At 35.9% G+C, this 19,803-nt stretch overlaps 2 protein-coding genes across 2 annotated transcripts; one reads left to right on the plus strand and one right to left on the minus strand.

Annotated features, from left to right (window-relative positions):
• Window positions 1–6,446: 6,446 nt before the first annotated feature.
• Window positions 6,447–8,132, minus strand: LOC103326212 (uncharacterized). The gene has a single exon (XM_008228419.3). The coding sequence runs from the start codon at window positions 7,788–7,790 to the stop codon at window positions 6,690–6,692; it is 1,101 nt and encodes a 366-aa protein (XP_008226641.2). The 5' UTR covers window positions 7,791–8,132; the 3' UTR covers window positions 6,447–6,689.
• A 6,244-nt stretch (window positions 8,133–14,376) lies between these two features.
• Window positions 14,377–15,620, plus strand: LOC103326222 (C2H2-type zinc finger family protein). The gene has a single exon (XM_008228430.2). The coding sequence runs from the start codon at window positions 14,543–14,545 to the stop codon at window positions 15,470–15,472; it is 930 nt and encodes a 309-aa protein (XP_008226652.2). The 5' UTR covers window positions 14,377–14,542; the 3' UTR covers window positions 15,473–15,620.
• Window positions 15,621–19,803: the final 4,183 nt, after the last annotated feature.

Consider the following 19,803-nt stretch of genomic DNA (forward strand, 5'->3'; position numbering starts at 1 on the left):
ATGATGGAGGCAAAGGAGGATTGAGAAAAAAGGAATGTGGTTGGGGAGTTGGCCGGTGTGGGTAATGGTGGTTCAGGTGTGGATGGGTAAGGTTAAGAGTTGGGGATGATAGGGTTTATTTGGGATATCCAATTTCGATTGAAACTCATTTGAGGTTGGCCCTTTCTTTTTATTTTATTATTATTATTTGTTTTTTGTTTTCACTTGGACCAAAACTATGCGTTAACATTTTGGACATATCACTTTAAAAAAAAAAGAAGCCAAGCAGCCATGCGCTGCAGCCTGCACAAAGGAGCTGCTGCTGGAGCTTCTTTGGAGCAAATAATCAACAACTGGTGGGCAATTGCAGAGGGCATTTCCAGCTTCTCCAACTGATTTTCCGGAGAGGAGAGGTGCAACTGCACCTCCTTGCGCCTCTGTAGATCCACCAGTGTCGGCAAGGTAGTCCTCGGCACCCAGGACTGCCAAAGGCAACATTAGGGAAAATTTAGCCTTTGGCCACGTGGAACACTCACAACGAATGTCAACAATCCCACATCGAAATTCTACACAACACACCTCTCAAGGCCTATAAAAGGGGCACAAGTCCCAAAATGGAAGGTAACTAGAACTTTGGGCATACTAGCCACTACTTTGTCCAGATTATTTACTAAATCCATACTTACTTAAGCATCAGAGAGTCTTCGGCGGTACCACACCAGTGCCCTAGGTCTTATCGAGTGTACTCTCGTTTTGCATATCGAGAGCTCTATCGAGGCTTAGAGCATTCCGAAGGCCTAGAAGTCATTAAGTTAAGCCCAAAAGTGCCGAACCGTCTTTTGCATCAACATGAATAATATACCTACTACGAAATATGTACAGGTAAATTATTATATGTAATTATGGTTTATATGTATTGCTATATATACATATTATTTATGGACGAACATATATTATATGTATTATGAGAATGTTTTGATTTGTTGAGTCCAAGCAACACCATAATAATGGAAAGGCTAGATATTAGGGATTGTTTAGGAAAAAAACGTTGGATAACAAAAAATGGCAGGGTTTTGTAAATAAGTAATAAGAAATGGGCAACTTTTATCCTTTATGGCATCCGTTTTGAAAATTGGGTTTTGGTTGGAAGTAAATATGAAGATGAATTTTTGTATAGACTATTAGAGTTGCAAGGGCCTATTACATAATAATTTAATTGAAGACTATTGCCCATCGATATATGTGAACTAATCAGAAAGAGAGTTTTTTTTGGAGTTTATCAATCAGAAAGAGACCTGAGTCTCTGTTTTCTTCTCTCTCTCTCTCTCTCTCTCTCTCTCTCTCTCCTATAATAAATAAAATAAAATAAAGCACAAGTTTTTTTTGGTCTGAAAAAGAAAAAAAGATAAGCACAAGTTACCCATGATAATAGGCGCCAACCGAATCCTAATCCTCCTCTCCTACTAAGTTTCCTATTTGTACGTGAATTTGTTACCTCACCAAAAGATCAAGGCAACCTAATTGCAATTGATTTGGATTCTAACTTCTCTTTGAACAAGGCTTTGGAGTGGGGCAGGCTATAATATAAACCCTAGAATTGTAGTTAGCCTTTGTGTCCATTAATTTCTTAAACGGTTTCTTGCTTGTTGTTAGCCATGTCTGCAATTCGAAGTTCATACAACGAGAATAACAGCGATTCCCCGGAAAATATTGGGGTTGAGTTTGTTTATTTGCGCAGTGGTTGCTCTTACTTTGTATGTCTGCTTAAGTTTGGAAGGACCAAAAGGCCCTGAATTCAGCATCAACGGTGCTTATCTTACCCGATTTAATTACACCGAAACCAACCATACTCTTTACAAGCTCCCCCTCAACATCACCCTCACAAAGATATCATGAGATTGGCGGTGAGGTCATGTGCAATCTAAATGTTCCTTTGAGTTTTAACGAAATATCTTGCAATGGTATTACAAGCCTACAAAGTGCTTCCAGGTTTTTCTTGAATATATATGATTGCCAATCGGAGCCCTCCAGAAGTACGCTCGAAACATTGATGTGTTAAATAATTTCAATTTTCAACTCGTGCTTAGCAAATGTTGTCAATTTTCAACTTGTGCTTAGCCAAACCTTTTGTAGTTAACTCAACCATTACGCTCAGATAGGTTTAAAAAGAGTTTGAGTATGTAAGAGCCTAATTTGAAGGTATAAAAGAAGTTTGGCACAAAGTCCTTGTGGTTGTGGTGGTTGTGGTTAGAGGGAAAGCCTTAATTATTATTATTTTTCCTTTTTAATTATCTTATATATTATCTTCTTCTGTTGAGATAATTAGTGGGCACTAGTAATAGTGATGACTTTAATTAGTACTGAAAGTCATGTGTTTGATGGAAGTTAGATCTAATGCACATTGAGAGAGAGAGAGAGAGAGAGAGAATCTGATTCCTTGAGATTGCTTGAATTGGCAGCGTTAAGCTTTTTCTGTGTGTCCTTTTGTTAGGCTTTTGGGTGGTAAATAGTCAAGAGTGTAATGCTACACAGAGTCATGTTTCGTGAGGTTGGTGTAATGAAAACAATTTGTTAGTAGTTTCAGTGTGCATTACTCATACGTAACCCTATTTGATCCTTCTTTTTGTAAAATAATGCATGCGAAGATGGTAGAGGTTTTGCTTTTTGGGTAAGGAAAGATCATGAAATTCCTGCATAATAGTTTTACCACGAATTCTAATGGTTGGGTAGCTCTTTGAGTAAGTGGTTGCAAGAATGGAAATTAATGTTCCTATTTTACCACAAACATGTTTGGTATACCTATAATGAAATTTAAACACAAAATTTAATATCTTTTTAGAGGGCATGAATCTATAATCAGATGTGGTGGTTAATAGATGTGTGAATAGCGGGAGTGGTGATATAATCGTATCTGATGTTGGTGGTAGGGATTCTAATGGTAAGTTGGTGACGAGATGTGGGGTGTGGGTGATGCCGGTGGCGCTTGTTTTATATAATATTAAACATAACTAAATATATTTAAATATATGAAATAAAATGCATATGAAATATAATAAATATTTTATTATTATTTTAACAGTAAAATGGAATAGTAAAAAAAAGTTATTAACTTGTAAATTAAATATCACTATATTAATAGATATTTATATAACATTCTAATATACTTTGTAAAATTTGTATCCTTATGCCTTAGGAATATATAACCAACATCGATGATTATATTCATCACATAAAATAAAACGCAGAGTATTCAAAAATTTCTTTCTTCTCTCTTCAATCACCCGAACTTGAAGATTAGGAGCTTAAGTAGTGAAAATTAATTTGGAAACATTGACGTGTAAATTAGCTACAAGAGGTATGTTGTAATATCATTTACCAAACCATAAAGGGTCCTTATTTTGTAAATTTCATGTCCACAAATCTTCTATTTAGTGTGTAACCTGCATAAATAGATCATAATTCAAAATCCAAAAAATTATGCTCAGACTTTGAATAAATTCTAGATTCGCATTATCATCAGGTGCAGTCTTGCCACTATCCGACTCAATCATATATTCATTCTTCTGATTAGGTGAAAATGCTTTGGTTTCCTCCACCACCAACACAACAACCATCCAATTCCACATCACCAAACAGCAAATGAATGGCTTCATTGCTCTCTTACATTATCGTGCCTCGCTCAACTAGCCACATAAACTTTTCTGTGCCTGAGAATCTTTATTAGTGGGGCTGAATTTGTGATAGCAGTGTGCCCGAATTAGTTAAGTTTGGTCATATTATAAGAAAAAGTTCATGATAATAATATGTTATGTTGCCTAACAGTTAGTTAAACTTAAACATGTACATGGTATATTGTCAATCTAAATATTAAGAGCATAAATTGTCATGTCATAAGAAACACGTACTGTCAATTTGAAATGTGAATTGTCATGTCATAAAAAACGTGCACAAAAATAGACAAATTGTTCTATTGCCAATCAGTTTGATATGTATATTAGTACATTTTTATTCTAGGTATTAATTCAAGGGTGAATTCTTATTTTAATTTTGAAGGAAATTAAAAGTAGTAGCGTATGTGGTTTGCTTAGTCTGTCAGTGTCCAGGCATGGTGTACTACCTACCAAAATATCATGAATACTACTTTGTTTGCATTATCTTTAATAACAATTTTCAAATAGCAAAGACAGTTAGTTCACTGACAACCAAGAAAAAAAAAACTACCAAAAAAGGCAGATCTAGCGTGGTTTGTTAGCTTTTGATTATTTTATGAGGACGTGTTTGGTTGCAAAACACAGCTCTCATGACCATGAGTGGCTCACAAGTCACAAGCTTCTCACTCTCTCCACAAGTGACATCTCAACTGTTAAAAAAAGTGGAGTGAGTTTCAAGTCCCCAACCCCAGAGACTCCATTCACAAAACTATATATGAATTGGCTTATATATATATATATCTCTATATATATATATATATGATGTAAGAGGAAATATAGGTCAATTATAGTGTGAAAAATTAATTAAAATAAAATGGTTCAAAGTTGAAAGGAAATCGTGTAAGAGAGGAAAATTATAATTAAATGTCAATTATGGCACTAGGAAAAGAAGGAAGGCGTATAGTTGGAATTTTCTATCAAAATTTGTATTTAATTTAATGTTTAATTTAATATTTTTAAGAATAAGTTATCTATTATGATATTATTTTCTTAATATGATTTTAGATATGATTTTTATTATTTTTTGTGTTTTCTATTTAAGCCAACTCATGTCAATTAATTCATCTTATTTTTAATACAAATTTATAAATAAACCCAATCCTAGCGTTGTATAGAAACACACCCAAAATTGTCTTTTTGAGTGTGTTTATAAATGGGTTTTGAGTGTGTGTAATGATGGGTTTTGGGTGTGTTTATATGTTTAAAATTAATTCATCTTATTTTTAATCAATATATTTGAGGTTTACCCAATTTTTCTGGTGGATTCCAGAGTGTTAATTATAGGGTTATCGTTTGATCTTCCTATTTCCTTATATCTCGCTGTATCAATATATATCTTAAGGTCCCCACTTTCTCCCTCCAACTCCAAACAACATGCACAACAAGGTACAATCACCAAATATAAATTAGGCTGAGGGACTTTCTTTGATCATTCAAACTAGAGTTTATTAGCTCTTTTTTCTTTGACCAACTCCAAACACATCAACAAAAATAACGAACAAACGAAGAGTTCAATAAATAACATGAGCATACTCGAAAGCTTCATATATAAACTGCGGCCTTGCAGAGACTTCATTGCCACTACAAGCTTTATATTTCATATTGAGTATTTATGAAAAATGAAAACTATAAACAATTTTGTAATATTTGTTTTATTTTTGCTTTGCCAACAAGCTTGCGGGTGGCCATGGCCAAGAGTGACTGTCCGTATTACCAACAAGCTAGGCGGGCGGGCAAAGCATGAACATTCCCTGCAAATCTGCAGACAATGATCTTGGCTTGCAAATTCTGGCAGACGATCAAGAAACTAGTTGGAGTTTCGACCCGAATATTTGGCAAACGACACGCTTTTATTGCTTGGAGGTGTTTACATCAATGTAAATACGTGATAAAAGAGAATCATCAAAACCAGTGACAAGAATATCCTTTAACAACGTAGATATAATGATGAGTTTTGATGGAAAATAAAAGAGGAAGAATAAGTCCATCAATGCAATGAATTAATCTTTTATTTTAGCTTATGATGTCAATCAACATTAATATAATTATACTTGCAATAATTTATCAAATAATCCTCTATAGTTTATATTTTTCATTTATGAATTCGTAAGAGCTTGTTAATGAAGGAAGTTGAGGTTCCATCCCAAAACCAATTGGCAATGAGTGGAGTAGCTGAACTCCTTATAAGCCCTTGCTAGGTTTATCAACTTTCCAATGTGGGACTTTTTACCTTTACATTCTCACATGCCCCCGCACATGTGGCAAATTTTCAAGCCTAATATGTGGACAACACATATTGAGTGACGTGGAGCATGTGTGATCATTGGGCTTTCACACGTGGGCTAACCTGCTCTGATACCATGAAGGAAGTTGAGGTTCCATCCCAAAACCAATTGGCATGAGGGGAGTAGCTCAACTCCTTATAAGTCCTTGCTAAAGTTTATCAACTTTCCAATGTGAGACTTTTTACCTTCACATTCTCAGTTATGACCAATTCGGCTTAGTGAGAAGATATGTGGGTTAAGGGATCGAAATTCCAAAACTGATTGAGGGAAAATGGAATTGCTGAAAATATATAGGAGAGGAGGTAGTGTAGGTAAAGGTTAGAAGATGACTTCAAAAAAAAAAGCACATCAACAATCATTTCAATATAATTACAAGGATTAGAATAATTTAGACTATCACTTATATATAAATAAAAAGAAGAACACATCAACAAATATAATTACAAGGAACCCAAAACATGTAAGAATTGAATATAAGAAGTCAGCATAAATCATTTTCCCATATTATTCTATCAATCTTGTTGTGGTCCACCAAGTCAGCTCATATATATATGCATATATAGAAACACCAATCAAAACGCTAGAAGAGAGAGTAAGACTATGTCGGTGCATTTGGATGGGGCAAATAAACATGGAATTTGATATTGTCTTAAAATAAAGTTTTAAAAATTAACTGAACTTATAATTTGTTGATTATCAGGAGGAGAATGAGAACCTAGATACTAATAACTCGAGATTTAGGAATCTCAGTTGGATCAAAATCATCCTTGGAGTCCAATGCTTGCTTGGTTAGCCTAAGAAGACTCCCAGTTGCCAAAATAGCGTTGGGATTGATATCATGCATTGACCTGGCATACAAACTCCTACAAGCCTCACTGCCCTTATCAACCAACTCCTTGTTTTGGTTTGGACACAAAAGACAGTGACCCAATATCCTCAAAACCGGTTGCATCAATTCCCATGGCAGAGGAATACTCCCCTCCTTTTCTCCATTTCCATCCTCTTCTTTGCGTTCACTCCTACTGCTACAGCTACTACCAGTCATCTCCTTGTACATTTCGCCGTCTTGGCCAGCCCAAACCCTACAAAACTCACAAAATTCGATCTTCGACTGCACTGGCATTTCATGTATCTTGCTATAGTACAACTCTAGTGCAACCCCAACAATCCTAGCCCTCCTTGTGGACCTCACTGTACCGTAGGGTTCCAAACTTGGAGATATGACAGCCAACTTTAGGCCTGTGGAGTTGTTTTTAGCGGGTGCTTTGGTTTCATGGTAGAGACTGGGATGAGACAAGTCGGGGACACTGACGGTTATGGAGTGGCCAGAACGTGTTGCGGTTTCATGGGCGTAGAGGGCTAAGAGGACGGCCTCAAGGCCGGCTAGGGGTACACGGAGTGCGGCACGGGAGATGTAGATGCCCGCGATGATGGGAAGGAAGCGAAGGACGAGGAGTTGGAGGTCAGGATCGGAGGATTGGAAGGTGTCGTAGAGCCAGCGGCAGAGGTTGTTGTCGCCTGCGCCGGAGTCGGGTTGGCGGAGAAGGGAGGAGATGTGGGATGCTGTGTGGTGGTCATGGAGGAGGGAGCGGGTAGGGTTGGAGGAGGACAAGAGGGAAGGAGGGAGAGAGGGGAGAATGGTTGAGAGGGATTGGATTGCTGATTGGGATTTGGAGAGGGATGAGTTATGTGATGAAGCTGAGGCTGAGACTGAAGTGGTAGTTGTTGAGGTTGGGGTGATGGTGGTGGTGGTGGTGGAATTGATGCTGTCTTGATCGTCTTCTAGAGTGGAGGAAGTGGAGGGGTCATTGGACATTGCTTGAGAGGGAGAGATAGATAGAAATTAAATGGGGAACGTTTCAAAGTATGTTAAAATATATGTGATCTATATGGTCAGAGGAGATAATTGAGGGGGAAGTTTTCTTTTTATGTTCTTTTTCGGCCGATAATCGGGGCGGAGGAACAGGTGAACACCCTTCAAATAAAATTAAGAAATATTTATCCACTCGAACCGAAAATTATATGTAAAAAGGTGAGAATGCTTTGGTTTCGTCCACCACCCATACAACAACCATCCAATTCCACATCACCAAACACGAAATTAATGGCTTCATTGCTCTCTTACATTATCGTGCCTCGCTCAACTAGCCACATGAACTTTTCTGTGCCTGAGAATCGTTTATCTGCTATCTTTATATTATATATAATTTGGGCATGAGTGGCTGAATTTGTGATAGCAGTGTGCCCGAATTAATTAAGTTTGGTCATATTATAAGAAAAAGTTCATGATAAAAATATGTTATGTTGCCTAACAGTTAGTTAATTAAACTTAAACACGTACATTGGTATATTGTCAATCTAAACATTAAGATTTGAACATTAAGAGCGTGAATTGTCCTGTCATAAAAAACGTGCATTGTCAATTTGAACATTAAGACACTATGCCAAATTTTACTTTAAACCACACCACATAGGCATTGACAAATCTAAAAACCAATGTTGTTAATATATTGGACATCGATTTTATAAATAATAAGACTAAAGTGTATAAAGACATGAGCAAAAATTTCATTAAGCCTTGCCTTTTTTAACTGTAGTTCCAGTGAAAAACGATTGATTTGATTAACAGTAATGGCATGTAGTCTGTGCTAGATCAATTTGTTCCTTATAATAAATGACAGATTTCAAAAGGAGGGAGAATGGTGGGTTATGTGACGAGGAGTTTGGTGGTAGTGGTAAAAGTGGAAGAGATGCAGATGTGAAGTTTAAGATTTATTTGGTGATGCTGAAGGTATATATCTGTGTTTACATATGGAGAACTTGACTTGTATAGGATAATTAGGTGTGTATAAATTTGGTTTCTTCTTGTAATTAGGTTCGCAGGTAGCAGCCCTTGAGTACTTTAAGTTTCTAAATTTTATTTTGTTCTATTGTACTTTGCTATTTTTTGCTGCTGTGATGCAACATAAATTGGAACATATGATATGGTGTCTTGTTGATACTCTAAGATAAACTAAATATGCAACAGGCGAAAAGACTGATGAAGTTAAAAAAATAAAACAACAGGGTAAGAGTACTTGTGGTTTTTGGGACGTCGTAAGTCGTAATAAGCATCAGCATAGTATAGAACTCTGATGATGTAAATCATATTTGGCATCGGCATTATGAAAACTATTAATGCCGTTATAAGTTTAGGCATTGGAAGTCAACTTTTTTTGGTACACGCGGGAGACACTTTAGCATCCGTATTTTTGAAAGAACTAATGCCATAAATGTATAAAAGCAACGATCACGAATACCACGGTACGATGAGTAAATAGGACAAAGCGTGAATTATTATGTCATAAAAAATGTGCACAAAGGCAAATTGTTCTCTTGCCAAACAGTTGATATGTATATTAGTACATTTTCTGTCAATTCTTATTTTAATGCTAGTAAATACACATACCTTTGGCATTACTCTTACCACACAAAAAATAAAATTGAAGTAAATTCAAAGAAGTAGTGTATGTGGTTTGCTTAGTCTGTCAGTGTCCAAGCATGGTGTACTACCTACCAAAATATCATGAAGACTTTAGGCATCACTTTGTTTGCATTATCTTTAATAATAATTTTCAAATTGCAAAGACAGTTAGTCAGTTCACTGACAACCAAGAAAGAAAGAAAAAAAAAAACTACCAAAAAAAGCAGATCTAGCGTGGTTTGTTAGCTTTTGATTATTTTATGAGGACGAGCTTGGTTGCAAAACACTTAGCTCTCATGACGATGAGTGGCTCACAAGTCACAAGCTTCTCACTCTCTCCCCAAGCAGTGACATCTCAACTGTGGAAAAAAGTGGAGTGAGTTTCAAGCCTCCAACCCCCAGAGACTCAATTCACAAAACTATATAAGAATTGGCTTATATATAGCTTAGGGTCCCCACTTTCTCCATCCAACTCCAAACAACGTGCACAACAAGTTACAATCACCAAGTATAAATTAGGATAAATTTGTCCCATGCTAATATTATTCTTATTTATATTTTCTGAGGGAGCTTTCTTTGACCACTCAAACTAGAGCTTATTAGCTCTTTTTTCTGATACTTTTTGCGTGGAGATTATGATATGGTACCTTTTCAATACACATGGTTAGGGAAATTCAACCTGAAAATGTTTTTTTTTATAAACAAATTTGGGCAATGAATGTCTTCCATTTCTTTTTTGAATTTTGGAATCAGAATCAAAATGCTTTTATGAAATTCTGAAAATTTCGAAATGCCTTATGGCATGTTCATAAACTATATATAAATTGAATATTTGTACCAAAAATAATATAAATTGAATATGCCACACTCGAACAATTTATTTATTTATTCATGAATGAAGAGGATAAGAGTTTAGCCTTTTACCCTTTACCTTCAATATACGAGAGTACATGTTGTACCACTTGAGTTAGAAGTTTTCCTTTTGTTAAGTGATCGAGAGCTAGTTGAGTTATACAATTGAAAAAAGTATACATCGGCTTTACATATAAGTTAGGACCCCAAACATGCCTTATAATGCAAGATATGGACGTATTTTACACTATATAATAGGGTTATAAATTGCTTGAGTGTTGTGCTTAGGTAAGAAAAAGAAGCTTAATGACTAATGAGATTCTAAAGAAAAAGAGTAAAGTTGTAGTCAAAGTGATTTTCTGCGTCTCTGATAAATGATGGGATTATTATTGCAAATTTCAGGCATAGGACCATAGGCATTATTCTCCTCCAATATTCCCTCTTTTGCCGAAATCTTTTTTTTCTGAATTAATCCGAGTACAGATACGCACAAAGAAGAAGAAGAATATCTTATATTTTTGGTACACCACATACCCTTATACTTTATGCTTTATAAGCAACAGCAACAGCAACAGCAGCAGCACTTAGCAGCATCACACACTACTTCTACTACTTCACTTACGTGCCTCACACGACTAATAACCACGCATTCATCTGTTACGCCAAGAATATCTGCCTTCCTTTGCCTCCTCAATGTCGTCCCACTACTCTCCTCTCTTCTTACTTAATTTAGATTTCATCTGCAATGAGCATCTCCTTGTATGCATATGTTTTTTTTGGGTCTATGATTTATCAACTTGATAGTTTGACGAACAGAAGGGTCTATGATTTATGCTTTTTTCCCACGTAACCAAGGGGATAGATCTAAAACCTAATATGGACTTTTGAAGAGGATGGCTTGTGCCGTAGGAATAGGTGCACCCACGTCTTTGATCATGTGGCCATGGATCCTTAGTTGATCTTCTTACACACAAATAGAAAATAAAATAAAAATCCAAGAAAAAACAACAAAATTCGAATATATGTTGCTACAAGCCACGATCTTAATTTTGTTATTCTGAGTGCAAAGAGGTTCGTGCATGCTTCGTTACAGAGGAAGAAAGGCATATGCTTAAATCCGTTAATGGCGCTTGTCGGTTAGATAGATTCTTTATTCCACTGCTCCAACTGGAAGTGTTTCACACTGATAACTGATGCCCTGATAATTAATTATAATATATAATTCATCCTTTTATTTACTATGCCTTTTCTTTTCTTTTTTAATCTTCATTAATACAGATTCTTTGTGGAGCTACTGCGAATTATGATTTATCCACTTAGAAAATTAGTCATTGAAAGGTCTCTATTACAAAAAGAATCAAAATGAACCAAAATAAAATTATTCAGACATCTAACTGCGACAAAATAAATTTCATAATTTTTGTAAAGACGGTATGTATGTACATACACGATTTGTGGACTTGTCAATGGGGTCTAGCCCAATGAAAAAGGTTCTTAATTTGCTGACCAGAGTCTTAAGCTCGAACCCCCATGTCATCAGTTGTGTGTGTGAGAGAAACCCACTTCCCTTTAATTTAAACTATCGCCTATACTCAAAAAAATCACATACGCCAAAACTATATTTCACAGTTAACGTATCATTCTTCTAGTTAAATTTAAAAATACATGGATCTAAAATGAATGCACTCTAGTGATTGGGGGAAAAACAAATGGGAAAGAATAATGCACACCAAACAAATAATGTAGCAGATGATGAATGGGTGGCTGCTTAGGAAAAAAAAAAAAAAAGTTGGTCAACGGTACATGAACCACACTGGATGTTGAAGTCGTGAAGAAGTTACCTAAAACTTCATTAGTTATTCTGAGACTTTCCTTTACATTTTGATTTTAGAAGTTTGAATGAATAATTTTATAAGAAAACCATTTAAAAGTCAATACACTGAGTCTCAATCAGTGTGCAATAGGTGCCCCGTCAACATGGCCTCGAATTTTCTTTTTCCATTTTTTTTAAAAAAAAAAAAACCGAAAAATAGATACTTCGAGGTTGTAAGTTGCAAAGGCAACCGAGTTTTATAGCGAAATAGCTCCCATATTTCCTTTTTAAATGTTGGTCCATCTCTGTTTTTTAATGCCGACTAACTCACTCCACTTCTTCTCGAGCTCTCTCTTTCCCTCCCAACAATCGCATTCGGAGAGCAATTAACAAATTTCAACTTATAGTGTTTATATACGTGGACATGTAGCGCGGCATTAAAAGCGCTAACAAATTAATAAGTCAATATAGCACTATCTATTTTTTCATGATCTGAATAAATAGAGGAACTCGTGTACAATATTATCGATGAATAATAAAGGTTTTTTTTTTCGCCAATTTGCCCTTAAAATGGGCCACTCTTAATTTACTTTGCACGCATTTCATCCTATTTTCCGTTTAATAGTTTCATGTGTGAAATTATATTGGGAAATTGATCTTTTCAACATCAATTTGCAAATTCAATTCCAATATATATACATATATATATAGAGATATATATATATATAAATTGAATGATTACTTCAACCTTAAAAAAAGTTAAAAATTCAATGGATTTGAAGATTAATGATATACGACTACTAATTAATGTGTAAAAAAGTTTAGACGATAACGAAAATGGTAACGAAGATGCCCATGATCTTGTGCAAGATAAAAATAACGAGGTTGGTGATTTAGGTCAACCGAATTTGGCATGGGATGCTTAATTAGTCTCCGTTATGATGTATTTGGTATTATTAATGCATTGAATTTACTAAATTAGCAAATTTTGACTTCGCTTTATAGTATGGCATCAGAATAAATGCTAAAATACGGTTAAAGTCGAGGCATCACAAATTAATTAGCTGCAAGTGTCAAATTGCTTTTAAACAAGATGATGATGAGGATAATTAGTCACCAAATGCCCGTGTGCATATATACTTGTATTGTATGGTAAACATACCCTACTTATCACTTAACCAAAGCCTACTTGACTTGTTCACAGTGCTTGAATGATGTTCCTTTCTTTTGCTTGCTAGGCTGGGCACTGTGGTGGCTTAATTGGTGCCCTGCAAACCCAAAGATATGCTTAGAGAGAGCTTATTGGCACGAGCTTTAGATGAGAGAGAGAGCAGGTGAGCAAAGAAAGAAAGAATAGTTGACAGAAAAAAAGTTGTAGCGGGTTTGCTTGAAAGCCACCCGAATCTCCTCCCATTACTCAATAGATGAGAAGTAGTGGTACTTTTCTTTAAGAGGACATGAAGTGAATGAGGTGTAGCCATGCTTTTAACGTGCAATTCTCCTTTGCTTTAATGGGTGTGTTTATTCGTGACTTTTGTTGGCTTACTATGTGAGAAAGAGAGTGTGAAACCGACTCCAAACGTTTGTACCAACCATTCTTGAACTGTTTCCATTCTAATTTTCTGATTTTCTGATTTTCTGATTTTCTAATTTTCATTTCCTCTCTCTCTCTCTCTCTCTCTCTCTCTACAATCATATCATTACACTACAACAAACTATATTAACACTCTACAATAGTATTATTGTGTAAACAATAATAGAAAGCAAACCTTTTTGCCATGCACTCCAACGAGTCATCTCTTTTAGTTTAGCTACAAAACAACAAACCAAGCACCTAATCATTAAAAAATATATCTACCCTTTTAATACTTGGCAGAGTAGTATATTCTACATTTACCATATTTACTATTTACTTTAACCTGATTACGTTAAACGAGTCTTGTTCATATAGATCTGATGACTTCTATATGATATGTGGTAAAAAAAATATAGTGAGTAAAAATATGTCTCCCCCTTTTCCTCTCTAGCCCTCTCATGATGCTAGAGGAGATAACACATGACTCCAATTGAAATAAATGTTGACGTACAATATATTCGCGTGAAAGTAGAACAAACTTTTCTTGGTAGTAACACTTCGAAGGTTGGAAACGCAAGGAAGATTTTGGTGGCAGACTAATTTATGGTTAACTGTGAGCGGAGGGGCGGCTTTTGACCCCACAAAACTTTCTTACCATTCACTATATATACCAACCACACTCACTCTTCTTTCCTTGCTTCCCTTCATTGCTCTCTCTCTCTCTCTCTCTCTCTCAGCCTTTGCCTTTCTTACTTCTCATCAAACACCTTTCATTTCTTTCATCAAACACTTCTCTCTTTCTTTATTTCTTTCTCTAAGCTAAGCTCTTGGTCAGAATCAAGTTCTGGGTTTTGGTCTGCGAGTATGGAAGGCCAAGAAGAATTGGTTTTGAGCAGTGATCAAGCATCCCAGACGATCATGATCAAAGGCAAGCGCACCAAGCGCCCAAGGCCTCTGTCCCCGAACGGCGTCGTGGCTACGGGGACGTCTAGCTCATCAAGCGCCTGTGGTGGTGGTGGTGCTATGGGAGGAGATCATGAGTATAACTATTATGGTAATTCGTTTACATCACCCACAACTTCTGGTGAGATCTATGAGAGTACTGAGGAAGAAGAGGACATGGCCAATTGCCTAATTCTCTTGGCTCAAGGGGATCATGTAACTGTTAACCCAAAGCAGATCTTTGAGCAAAGACTAGCACAAACCAGTAACATGGGCAAGGCTGGTTTCTTTGTCTATGAGTGCAAAACATGTAACAGAAGCTTCCCTTCATTTCAAGCACTTGGCGGCCACAGAGCAAGTCACAAGAAGCCCAAGGCCATGAGCACAGAGGAGAAAAAACCAGCACCAGCCCATTTCATCCCAGCCTCCCCTTTTGAGGAATTTGAAGATCAAAGCAAGCAGTTCATCAAATATAAGAGCAGCCCACCTCCTGCGATTTCAAGCCAAATAGGAAGCAAGCCCAAAATTCATGAGTGTTCAATTTGTGGCTCTGAGTTCACATCTGGGCAAGCTCTTGGTGGACACATGAGAAGGCACAGAGCAGCAGCAGCAGCAGCCAACAACAGTACTAATCATGTGGTGGCTTTGCCTAGCAATATTGGCACAAGTACCAAACTCCAGAGAACTGTTCTTCCACTGGATCTAAACCTTCCTGCACCAGAAGACAATGATCATCATCACCACCAGCTTCATCATCATCATCAACATCGTGACTCTAAGTTTCAATTTGTGCCTACCCAACAAACAACTCTTGTCTTCAACGCCCCTGCTTTGGTGGATTGTCATTATTAAGAGAGAGAGAGAGAGAGAGAGATGGAGTGAGTAAAAAAAAAAATCATTCTTAATTACTAGATTATCAATGTGAATTATAAGCATTATTTTTCAATTAATTACTTACTGTCAATTGGGTATAATTGTGGAATATTAATTCTTTGATCAATTCTTTCCACTTTAATTTGTTGTTTATTTATTTTTGTTGGTTCATCTAATTTGTTGAAGTGTGAATACTTTGAGTAAGTAAGTGGTTAGTGTTCATGGTTGCCTTTCATTCACGAAAAGTGAGTGATGAGGCATCTTTTCCTTTTTACAATTTTCCTTTCTTTTTCTATGTTCTTTTTAAGTGGGAGAGCTATGCACATAACACCAGAGAGAGAGAGAGAGATAGAGAGAGAGAGAGAGTGTGTGTGTGTGTGTGTGTGGGGAGTGAGAGAGTGAGGGCAAGGCAATGTGGTGGCATGGGATGGCAAAAGGGCTAGGGTTAGGCACCACCACCACCACAACCAAAAGTCATGGATTAGGTTCTTCCTCTCCTTGGTGTGTATTTTTATTACAATAAAGCTAAAAAAAAGCCTATAAAAGCTCTCCCTCTCAATTCCCAGTCTGTTTCATTAAATGACAAGAAGTAATGGATAGCAAAGCAGAGTTGGCAACTGCCATGCCACATGTATCCACCTGTATCTTTCTCTCTCACTCTCATTTCTTTTTCAATTTTAGCTTAAATATAATAATAAAACAATATTTTTATTATTTTAATTTTATGGTCCACCTCATCAAGTTTTTTTAGTTCCAAGCCTGACATATAAACACTCTCTCTAACAGTTGTACCTAATTTACCCAACTGCTGTGTATGTATGATCCCTTACTTTGCAAGTCACTTTAGCTATATTTGAGATCATCAATCATCATCATCATCCTCTCTCTCTCTCTCTCTCTCTCTCTCTCTTGGGTCCACCCCATGCCACATTCATTGATATTCCCTAGAAAGATACTCTAACTCATACCACAAACACTTTCGGTTTGGCTAGCTTCAACTTATCCAAGCTCCACTCCACTGTACTGTGAACTCTACTTCATTTGGACCCACAATCCCCTCACGCATTGTTGTTGTGATAGCTCACTGCCTTTCAAATCAATTTCTTCTCCGTCATCATTTGAGAGTTCCTCTTTAGTATTCCTTTTCTCTACTATGTCAAAGAATTTCCTTTTCTATATGTGTCACGTTGTCAAGAATGTAACCCATCACTAATCAAGTTTTATGTTATCAAAGATCAGGTCAATCATTCACACACGAATTTATAAACAAATAGTTATCTATGCACGAATAATCAGATATCAACGAACAGTTATCGAAATACTAAAGATTGTGATTTGATTGTATATAAAGGGATGAAAATGGGAGACTTGAAATGGGTTCAAAGAGAGTGTTACTTTCACACTACTTGACTTGCAAGAGAGTTTGCTAAGTGCACGTTTAGGTGAATGTGGGAAGTAAATCATGTGAAAGAGATTGCGTGGGAATTGAGATGTCCAAATACACACTTAGAGAGAGGGAGAGGAGATAATCATTGACATTGGCACATGTAGTGGGGAGGTTACCTTGTCATATATCCTCTCCCATTATTCTTCTCCACATTATATTTATTCAGTATATGCTCAAAACCAGAGCTAACCAACTTAATTAATGGTGTGAATTTGCTTCTTATATAAAAAGATTCTCCTTATTGGCTACTCTGCCAATCATCTAGAGTTGGGGTATAGTTTATGAAGAAAATAACAAGGTCAATAAGGCTTGCTTTTAGTTTATATTAAAAAATTAACAATACAATTAACTAAATTATTTCTCCACTCCTAATCGTCTAGTTATATTTCTCTTCCTAATATTAAAAAAAGCCTCAATTATTTTCAAATCTTCTTTACTATCTCGTTGGTCCAAAATGATACTATGAAACGAAAATACATGAACTTTTAAATCTAAGCATATTTGCATTTGGTACCAATTTTCAAGCCACACATACGTACGCTCTAAATGCCAATCCAAGTCAATCTATGATCTTTTTAGCTTACCAATTAGACATGTAATCCTTCATATGGACGTCCTTTTCTTGTCTACGGAAGTGAAGAAATCGACCTCTTTGCAGTTTTGAGTATATACAACAAGTACCACTCAAAAAAGAGTTCAAAAAAAACCACCACCAATCACAATGCGACAGCAAAATATTGACACATATTTTGATCCATTCATACATGTCCTACTGAAAATGAAGTGTTTTGTTTTGTCAGTTTTGGCTCGCATGTTCTGAAAATTTGGCTACTTTTCTGTGGACAGTTTTCACTTCAAGTCGTACGCTTTAAAAATATATATATGGAAATAGTAGTGTGGCGTGCTCTCCAACTCCACACAGCTGTATGGCTGTGAGTGAACAAAAACCACAGGCTAGCAGGCAGCTCCTCTCCTCCAATCCGATGGCATGGCATGCAAGCTCAAACTACCAAAAGCAAAGACACCCAAAAAGGGTACTTTGCTTAGAGACAAAATTAAATAAATAAATAATAATAATACTCTAATTAAGGTAGCTGTCACACTGTCCAGAAATGGGTATTTGCCGGCCATTCTTGTTGATTAAACTTTAATCACATTGGACTTAACTAAATCATTAACCAAAATGGGTTTATTTGGTCTTGCATTTTGTGACACTTAAGTCGTGAGATTTTTGGTGATTGTTTTTGTGGTTGTCATTAGTTGGTTTGGTGAGATATTGAGTACCTAATCACTACTATGCAGCTGGTTAACAGATTTTGGTGGGTTAGGTTTTTTCATGGTCATGGACTAATGGTAGTTGCTGAATGGAGAGAGTTGAAAACTGCTCATTAATGTAATCTACTATTTTTTATTAGAATAGAAACTCCACAATTTAGGCGGTGTTCAAAGTGAAACATGATGTATGAAAAAATTAAATTAAATTTATATTCTCGTTTGGTGGGTAAATTTGTACTAGATTAATGGCATGATCGTTGTTTGGTGAACTTATAAATACTTGAACTGAACTTATTATTAAATTGGATAATAATTCAATATATTATGTCGTACAAGTCTCATTGAGAGAAGTCAGACTCATAATTTTATAAAAAGCAATTTAACTCAATCCTAATCTAATTCAAATTCAAGCCGAATTGAGAAAAAGTCACAAATCCAACTCTCAATTGGTTAAAGAAAAAAAGTTGTGTATGCTACTTTCTATGGTGTAGTACGTTTCATTTCAAATTCATTGTACGGGACCATGTTGCATGTTGGGCCTTTAAAATTTGAGATGAAGGGATCGATGCATGACACCCTTTATTTAAGAGGTATGCTTTTCATATTGATGAATTTAAAGGTATTGTTTGAATGCTAAGCAGAAGCTAATTGCGTGGACAAAAATGGTGGGGCAGGGATTTTTTTAATGGCATGTTGAGTAAAGATGCCTAATCTTAGAAGTAAGAAAGATGCCAAGGAACTCTCAGTTTTTCAGTGACAGACTTTTTACATCTGTCTCACATCATAAATTATTTCACCTTATCTCAGGAAGTTGGAAAAGATAAAAGTGAGTTCTAAAGTAACTTTCCATAAATAATTTTGAATTGATTGATTGGCCTGATTAACATGACATGTAATGCTATGTTCTCCACCTATTTGACTAATGGACAATGACGTTTTGAAATATTATAAATTCAACTAGACAAATAACCAATTTGTTAGTTAATGAGGTCTAATTCAGTAGAAAATGGTATTGACTTGCAAATTAAAAATTTCAAGTTTAAATTCCCACGGCATCATAGTTGTGTGTATGTGAGAAATCTCTCTTTTATTCTATGCTTGTACTAAAAAATAATAATAATAACTAATTTGTTATGGCTCATTACTTATATATAACAAAAGTAACATTAAATGTTTATTATCACATTAAGCATTCATATTATTTGCCAGTTAATTCTTAATTTAGTGGTATTTTTTTTTCCTGTATTAAAAGATGTTTCAATTTCGATTCCCCCTCCGTATCGATTATAAAACCTTATCATATTATCCACTTATAAAATGTATTTGACTTAGGCGCAGTGGATACATTATTCTCATACCTCCTTCCTTCCCTCTCCTTTTCACCTATAAAACGACCATATAAAACAAATCATGGTATAAATAATCTCATGGGTGCAGAACAAAACGATAAGGGCTGTCAGAGACATAAACATTGTGTTATGGAGAGCCTTTATGCAGCAAAGTCTCAGTTATGAGGCCCCAAAGAGCCTGTAAACGTTGTGTTAAGCAACCAAGAAATTTGAGTGTGGTTAAACAAATTTCTCTGGGC

The sequence above is a fragment of the Prunus mume genome, linkage group LG1 (genome assembly GCF_029339155.1).
Source record: "Prunus mume cultivar Tortuosa linkage group LG1, ASM2933915v1, whole genome shotgun sequence".
In the NCBI taxonomy this organism is placed as follows: Eukaryota; Viridiplantae; Streptophyta; class Magnoliopsida; order Rosales; family Rosaceae; genus Prunus; species Prunus mume.

What these genes read in the sequence shown, in the direction of transcription:
- LOC103326212 (XM_008228419.3), bottom strand. Translation starts at nt 7,790, where the DNA reads ATGTCCAATGACCCCTCCACTTCCTCCACTCTAGAAGACGATCAAGAC.
- LOC103326222 (XM_008228430.2), top strand. Translation starts at nt 14,543, where the DNA reads ATGGAAGGCCAAGAAGAATTGGTTTTGAGCAGTGATCAAGCATCCCAG.